The sequence below is a fragment of the Astyanax mexicanus genome, chromosome 1, assembly GCF_023375975.1.
Source record: "Astyanax mexicanus isolate ESR-SI-001 chromosome 1, AstMex3_surface, whole genome shotgun sequence".
NCBI lineage: Eukaryota > Metazoa > Chordata > Actinopteri > Characiformes > Acestrorhamphidae > Astyanax > Astyanax mexicanus.
This window is the reverse complement of record NC_064408.1, coordinates 54,183,862-54,192,295: the sequence shown is the minus strand read 5'-3', so window position 1 is coordinate 54,192,295 and position 8,434 is coordinate 54,183,862. Positions and strand designations below refer to the sequence as shown.

The window sequence follows — 8,434 nt, the reverse complement described above, 5'->3', positions numbered from 1 at the left end:
AAAATTGTTGAGCACCACTGTGTTTATATTAGAATAGGGGGGTCTAGACAAAAACTTGTTTAACTTGAAACTTTTTAACCTTTAGACCCTGCATGGGTATAGGTAGATTACATTTCTGCTTCTCTGCACTGTTCTGCTTCATTTTTTTCATTTGGCCTCATATTGGAGACACTGCCGGTAGCATCTCTTGGTCACATGGCAACATTACACTTAACCGACTGAAAACAAGGTGGCATCCCAGTCAAAAGTTTCTACAGCCAGTACAGGCAATTTTATGTTTGAATCTAGTTTATTTACTTAAGTAGAAAGATTAAAAAAAAAAAATCTGGTCCTTTTGATACCAAATGGCAAGGAGCATTTTTTAAAGTTACAATTAACTACTGTCCCCATGTGCGGACGTTGTTTTTTGCAACGACTGCCTGTACACCATGCTGAAGTCTGGGTCTTAGGATGTTAACTCTACAAGTTTCATTTGATTATGTGTTCGACTGCACCCACTCGCTGAGTTTTAAGGAAACTCATCATTTACAGTTTACACAGCCAAAACAAAGTTACTGTGCAATTATTTCACAGTTTATTTGGGCAACAGTGGTGTGTGTGTGCTTTTGTTCTTTATTTGAAGCTTTCAGACAGGCGCAGCAGTCATTAATAAGAGAGAAGAAGGGCTGTGCTGAGTAATCAGTCCTTCTCTAATGTTCCAGTGTCTCTCTCTCTCTCTCTGTGACTTCCTTTTAAATAACATCCACTGTGTTTTCCAATCAAGTCACATTTCCTCTGGAAGATGAGCTCACAGTGTTTACAGTCATGAGGATCAGAAGAAGTGTCTGTTTGTTTATTTCTGAACCCAATAAGACATCCAAACAAAGCTACTGTTGCAAAGTTCCTATTTTCCTCATTTTTATACAGAAGGTACATATTTATTTATTTGCTTTTTAATTTTAACTTTTAATTAGATGGCTGCCTATGCTGCTGGTTTCATTGCAAGGCATAATCCTCAAAGTGCGACTGAAGATTTGACACCTATTTTGACTGAAAAAACAGGCTTTAGCTTGTTGAGCACTGAGAGGGTAATCTGTTTATTTATTTGTTTGTTTGTTTGTTTGTTTGTTTTATGTACTGCATGTGGGAAAAACACACTCGCTATTAAAAGCCCAAGCAAACGCTCCTCATTTCACACACACATTCAAGGTCAGCCATCTACATGTTCATTATCCTGATTCTTTTTTTCTCAACATGTCAAATAATAAAGTCTGTTTACATACCCATTTCATAGCTCTAACTGATAATGCTTCTAGCTGATTTTTCTTGTTGTTTGTGTTGTTGTACCTCTCTTGCTTCCCTTTAGTTTCCTCTATAGTTTCAGTGAAGAGTTTTTGTGAAGGTGACTATGAGAAATAATAGCAGAACTCTTCCTGACGCTGCTTTTTCAGAGCGAGGATACTAGAACATTGTTGAGTTTGCAGTGCCACTGCTGTCCTCTTGACCTCCATTCCCCCGTTCTTTAGTTGCTGCTCATTCTCCTGTGTTGTGGGGTTTCACCCTGTGAGATTTCTGTGAGAGGTCTGCTAGTTCTTTATTTTGCTAAGTTTTTGCTCTTTCTCCTAGCCTTCTGAATATCCCTGCTTATAAGTAGTGATGCAGAATGGTGTTGTATTTTTATATATCAGGATATGCAGATATAAAAATAAAATGAATGGTATTGTACAATTAATTTGATTTGTCTGCCTTTGGTTTCTGTAACTCTGTGCGCAGATGGATTTGCAGAAGGGAGGTTATTGTGTGCTTATTGATGTGAAATCTAAAAACAAACTGCAATCCCATCAAAGGCTTGCTGAACTACAACACAGAGGTGTAGAGTGTTGAACTTGTGTTCAGATCACATCTTGAAACCCTGATGCAAAAGCATTCTTAGTCTTGCTAGATTTGCAGTGAGCTCCCGTCAGCTTAATTGTTTGGTGTAAGGTGTTTATTCATTAGACAACATAACGTACACGCCAGGCTAGCCCCCATAGTGTCAAGTTTTAAATCTTGTCTTAAAACTCATTTAATTCTTTAGCTTTTAATGTAATTTGATTTTATTTAAATGTGATTTGATTTGATTTGTTGTCTGTTCTGTTTACTTTTTGGTTTTAAATTCTACTGGACAGCACTTTTGTCAACAGAGTTGTTTTCATACCTGTCAAGTTTTAGATTTAAAAATAAGGGATATTTTCCTACGTCCGATTAAAGCCGTCCCACCAGCCCAACGAAGGTTCAGTATCCCTTACATTTTAAGACAGGTTTACAAGAAATCTAAGATAACCACATGTGAACCATTTACAGACTACAATTAGATTATCAGAGGCCTACCTTTGTTGACACTGAAATTTTGTGGGCATTCCTACATATGTCATTCTTTTAATACAGCCAAATTAATAACCCTTTTCTAGATATTTAAAAAAGTTAAGATTTCATGTCTTTTCTGGCATAAATGCACTCTTTTATATGATATATGTTTTATTTATTTAATGGATTTAAAATTGAACAAAGGTTGCACAAATTCTGCAAATTGACTGTTGGTGACCTAAAAATAGTATCATGAGCTTTTACTAAAAAGACATGGACCAGATATATTCCATCAGTAAAAAATAGTTCTAATGGGGTCTACATAATTAATACTTTTAAATTAATACTTCTTTCTGATCATTTCAGTTAATTTCGGTCCTCTCCACATTTCACAAGCTGTACATTTTTTTAATTTTTAAAAGGTTTAATCTGTGTGTTTTTATTCGGAGACGAGTATTTTTAAGCAGCTATCAGAAAAATCTCCTCACAGTTTACATGATTAGCCTACCCTTACCTTTCTTTTAGAAAAATCTCCGTATCCATGTTTTAACATCAGCTGCTCCGACTAGCTGCCTGAACTCACAGCGGGGGGCGGGGCGTCTTCCCCACACTGACCCTCATTTGCGCTCCGCAAAACCAGCAAGCTGATTGGCTGTTTCTCCTGAAAGGCGGGACTTTCTCCTTGAACCGGTACCACGATTGGTTTAGAGACACAGAGCGGTCAGTGCCCTGTCTCCTCAATAATAAAGTTTTTAAAATTTTATCATAATACGGGAAATTTACGGGAAAATACTAATACGGGAGGACGGCGGGAAAGAGGAGTAAAATACGGTAGTTTCCCGGCCAAAACGGGAGACTTGACAGGTATGGTTGTTTTACTCCCATTGCATTGTAATCTGTGTATTTAAACTTAAATTAAACATCTATAACTCTTCTCAATTATAGAAGCATATCATTTATCTCATGATGAGTGGTGAATGTGTGTATAAGACAAAAAATAATGTCCATTCTTTCTTACCACCGCTCTTGGTGGCTTTAATATACTGTAGTAAAAGACCATATCCCTGCATTTAAAAACAAAATGTTCATAGAGGTATTTCAGCAAAAACATGCTACAAATTTTATTGTGCTGATACAGGCTTTTCTACTCTGTGGTCAAAAATAAATTAGCTGTGTTTGGAGGGAGGGTGGTCATGGATTCCACCCTGATGGCTCATAACTCTTGGAGTATATTCTTCTAGCGAGAGGCAGAGGGTCAGACTCCTGGCAGGCAGCCAACATTAGATAAGAAGATGACTCAGTGACTGCTTCTCTAAATATGTGACCTCTGGAAGAACAAGACGCTGATGAACTCCTCAAAGCAATTACTGCAGTCCGCTCTCTTTCCCTTCAACAACCATAACGAATATTATACATCTACTACATATAGTAGTACAGTGAGTAAGTCTAGCCATCCCAGCCAGGTCAGTCTCATTAATGCATTTTTGTGTTTTTTGCTTACAGTTTAGTCTCTAAATTCAGCTTCCTTTAGTCAAAACGACTGATGTCCAGTTCTCTGCTGAACCACATTTCTCCAAACTGTATGTGAAATGTATGCCTAGCAGTTTGTCCTCACTGTGGAGAATAGTGTGTGTTGACCCAGCCCAGTACATAGCTGCTGCTGGCATTGTGCAGGTTCTTATGTAGAAAAAGGCGTGGCTTGGCAGGGTTGCTGTAGCTGTGGTAGAGGCAGAAGTGAGCCCGCTCCAGCTCCCTCAACAGACTAAACCAATAGCGCACCACAGATGGCTCGTCTCCGCCCACTTCAAACCCCGGCCAGTGCACATGAATCTCGAGGAGCAGGAGGCCCACCGAAGACAAGACTCCTTCCAGAATCAGATTCTCTAGAATCTTCCATTCTGCGCTCTCCATGTCCACCTTTAGCACGTCCACCTACAAGAGACAGCAAAACAAATCATTTAGCACATAAAATCAACTGAGTTTACTATTATTACAGGTTTTTAGCCTTGGCTCATTCAAATTGTGACACAGACATTGTGTGGGGTTAAAGGACCAGCCTCTCCTCTACCACTAGCTAATCGCTAGCGGAGTGGCTATCTATTAGTTATTCTATGTCATCATTTTCATTAGTTGACATAACACAATTGGCTAATGTCAAGTTCACACTACACGATTTTGGGCCTGCTTTTCAGTTGTCGACAGTTTTTCGTTGATCACCGACAAAAAATCAAGGAGGAAAATCTGGGATTATTTGGCACTCGCGCTGTCGCATAGTGTGAACTACTGAAAAAAACGCTCGCCAAGCTGCTGCTGACTGAACGCTGAAGAGAACACACCAGAGCTGTTTATGAAGAGTCTGACCACCCTACTATTCCCTGTTATATCATTAAATGGCTCTAGAGGAAGCCTGTGAGTGAGCCCTCTACAGTGAATGGAGCTAAAAGCTAAAAACTTTAAATTAAAAATATGTATGAACTACTTGTTCTGAATATTTCTTTAATTTTAGAAAGTAGAATAATGTATTTTACAAAAAAAACTATATACATGCCTATATATTTCAGTTTATCTAAAAAAATACTACATTACTGCTACTGTGAGCTGACTGGTTGATGAGCTGGTCCTGGAGATACAGGTAGAGCATGTTTAAAAGGTGTATTACTGGACTTTAAAATGAAAAAAAAAAAAAGATGTCTGAGGTACTGAAACATTTGATACAGTTCTGTGTTGAGGACATAAGTGCCTATTTCAATATAAAACTGATCAGACATTTATAAACTTTGATTTTACTCAGTTGCTTCATATGAACCTGTTCATGTTGGACAAGTGCGTATTCTCCTCTATAGAGATTCTGTGGCACGGCATCGCTAGTTTTCAGGTGTGTCCTCGTGATGTTTCTGGAGAGCAGCCAGGTAAGTCTACAATTTCCCACAGTGAGAAATCATGTAATTTGTTACCCTGTGTCGCTGATCAGTCATTAATTGTAAAAGTCTCAACAACTAAAGGATTTAGAAGTGTAGTGTGAACAGCACAATGACTAACGACTCAAAAAGTCGTGTAGTGTGAACCTGGCATAAGTAATCATTTACAGAGACTGGTTAGTAAAAACCCAAAGAAGAGAATTAAATTATATAATATTCAACATAAATGGGTAAATTCAAGCAGTAGCCTGTAGTCTTAAAATTGCTATATGTGGATTGTTGAGCGAAATAGCCAGTTCGGATTAAAGTGTTGATTAAATAGGTTTAAAAGTTTTTATTCTTCTGATTTGTGTGTAAGCATTTCTTAGCAGTTGAAATGTTAAGGCATGACGTCCATATTCCATAACATGTTTAAAGATATATATACATATATATATATATATATATATATATATATATATATATATATATATATATATATATATATATATATATGTATATATATATATATATATGTATATAAATATATAAATACACCCAGCAGAAACTAATTTTTGAGAGCTATACCAACAGAGCTCACTGATCGGCAGGGCTCTCAAGTTTTGAAGTTTGGTGGGCGTGAGATTGGGGGGGTGGGGGAGGGGCGGTGTTATGGTGTGACGGTGCGCACAGTTATTCCTCAGTTGTTCAAAGGGGGGGGCGGGGGGACTAGTCGCAGTTCTTCTTTAGTTGTTCACCGTCGCGTGATGGACAGTTCTTCGCGCCTGACACTCCACCCTCTTACTAGGTCTGCCTAACAACAGAGCGATCTATATTCTGATTGGCTCAACAAGAGTTATAATATACAGCCGATGGATTGGCAAGCGTGAGAAATACCATGTGTGGCGTGTGAGCCAAGACTTGAGAACACTGCTGATCGGACTAGTGAACAAAGACCAATCAGAATGTAAATCCTGCCCACAGAGCTCACTGATAGGGCTAGTGAACACATAGACAGAGCTATTAGAATATAAATTCCAAGACAAATAGCTCAGAGCTTACTAATAGGTCTAACCTATGTGCCTGACATGCTCTGTCTTGCTTAATCACTCCCAAAACGTGTGGGAGCAAGCCTAATATTACAATTTCCTAATATCCAGGATATTGTTTATGATCTGTGGCCATCAAGAACCTGCTATCAAAATGTACAAGAATCACAGACTTTGCTGCTGTTGGCTTATTACTTCTTTTGACATAATGTGGATGTTCTCCTGCAAAATTGCTATTTTGAAGATGAGATGTTTGTATATATGAATCAGAGCCCTATTTAGTCCAACTCATTCTTCACAGATTCTGCTGCTCCCTGTGGTGGCTGCACTGGTTAAACTGACTCTTAACAGGCCTTGATTTACTATTAAGTTCTAAATGTCTGTCTGTCAGCAGATTTTCGTTTGCAAATCAGACAAAGCACAACTTAAACACGACTGCAGTGAGATCCCCTGCCTCATTACGTCTCAACAATTCCAGACTTTCATTAAAAGTTGGGCCCGGACTTTATTGCTAGAATGAATCACAATGCCGCTGAACTCATTTCCTTTCATTGGGGAGCTCGGCTCCTAGAGTGGGCTTCTAATAATAATTGAATTCATACTTAACAAGGGTTTCATTACCAATAGGGGGCAATTTTAATAATTGTAGCTTCTCTTTCCCCAAAGGAAAGCTTGCATAACTCCCTGTTCTACACTGACGTTCTTGAGCAATGCCTCAACAGTTATTTCAAACCCATGGAAAGCACTGCATATTGGACTAAGTTGGTTCCAGATGTCAATTATCAAATGTTTAGCTTCTTATTAACCATAGGATCAAAGCAGGTGTTTTATGCGTCTCTTTGTCTTCATATTTCCTCCCACTAATTTATTTTTAAATAATCTAACTTGAAGATTGTATAGTCCCCAGTGACCACATATTGCAATATTTGTGTGCTCTGGGTAGAAGCCTTGACTGCCCCATATGGTGCCATCTTGCTTTCCTTTAAACATGCAGGAAATTAACTCAGCAAAGTGGCTCTCTTTAGAAATGAATGAAACACTACTGGATGGGAATGGAGGGAAAGTAGGGCAGCTGTTCTTGGGGGTAGAGGAGAGAAAGGTGGACAGCATCTGAACGCTGTGGCCTGAATTGGTGTTCTTACCCAGAGGGAGATCTGGCTCAGAACACTCGTCCTGTAATGTCCTTCACCCAGCTGCTATCCCACGTACCTCTCTTCCCCCACTCTCTCTCTCTCTCACCATTTCAGAGTCTCTCTGTTTTATTCTTACATTTTTCATTGGTTCTCTATGTCAGCTTGTAAAGCAGATATACAAATTAGTTTATTTTGGTCAGTCTTAACCCTCCATTTGTCAGGAACAGCAATAATGTTTATTATTTATTCAAAAAATCCAAACAAGAAGTGTGAATATTTTATTACTATTTTACTACTATTATTGCTAATTATTATATCAATATTTAGTACAATGGTGTTCCTTACTTTTAACAGGTAAAGGGTTAATCAGGATAATCACTCGTTTTTAACAAAACAAAATACATGTTCAAACTTTTTTTAATGTTTCACTCATTTATTACTTTTAAAAGACCAACATACTGTATTAGACATAATAGCTTCACATAACATTAAAACATAACTATGAATTGTGTTTTAGTTTTTGTTTATTGCAGGGGGTTATATGTTTAAGCTAATTAGGCAAGCAGAAGAAGTTTTATACTGAAAAAATACTTTTAACTATTTTTCCTAGATCTTCAAACTTTTAAACTGGTCAATTTGACCCGTAACATAACAGGAGGGTTAAAGAGCATTAGTGATATTTTTGTTGCAATAAATGTCATGTTAATACACATTTTTGAGAGCAGTATGGCTAACAACAGTTTTTAACACAATTGTTTTAGTATTTCTTTATTAAATTACATTTATTTAAAAATTCCCTTATTATTTTACTCTTAATTATTAAAAATAAATGAGGTCAGAATTATTAAGCACCTTTAAAGAGACCCAAGGACACTTTACAATTAACACTCTGCATATAATCCTAGGTCCTTCACACTCATCACACAACCAGTTGCTATTTTCTGCAGAGAGAAACAACAAGAAAAATCTAAATTCTCAGATTGTCTGATATGTCTTTATGCAGAGAGCTGAGATTTCATGCTGAGTCGCT

General features: G+C 37.7%; 1 protein-coding gene across 2 annotated transcripts in view; it reads right to left on the bottom strand.

Annotated features, from left to right (window-relative positions):
• Positions 1-3,195: 3,195 nt before the first annotated feature.
• Positions 3,196-8,434, bottom strand: part of mettl24 (methyltransferase like 24) — a 118,333-nt gene continuing 113,094 nt past the window's right edge. For both annotated transcript variants that reach the window (XM_015607430.3, XM_007255654.4), the window contains exon 5: positions 3,196-4,257. In XM_015607430.3, the coding sequence (XP_015462916.2) occupies positions 3,937-4,257 (321 nt within the window). In that variant the 3' untranslated portion in view covers positions 3,196-3,936. The remainder of the gene's footprint in view (positions 4,258-8,434) is intronic.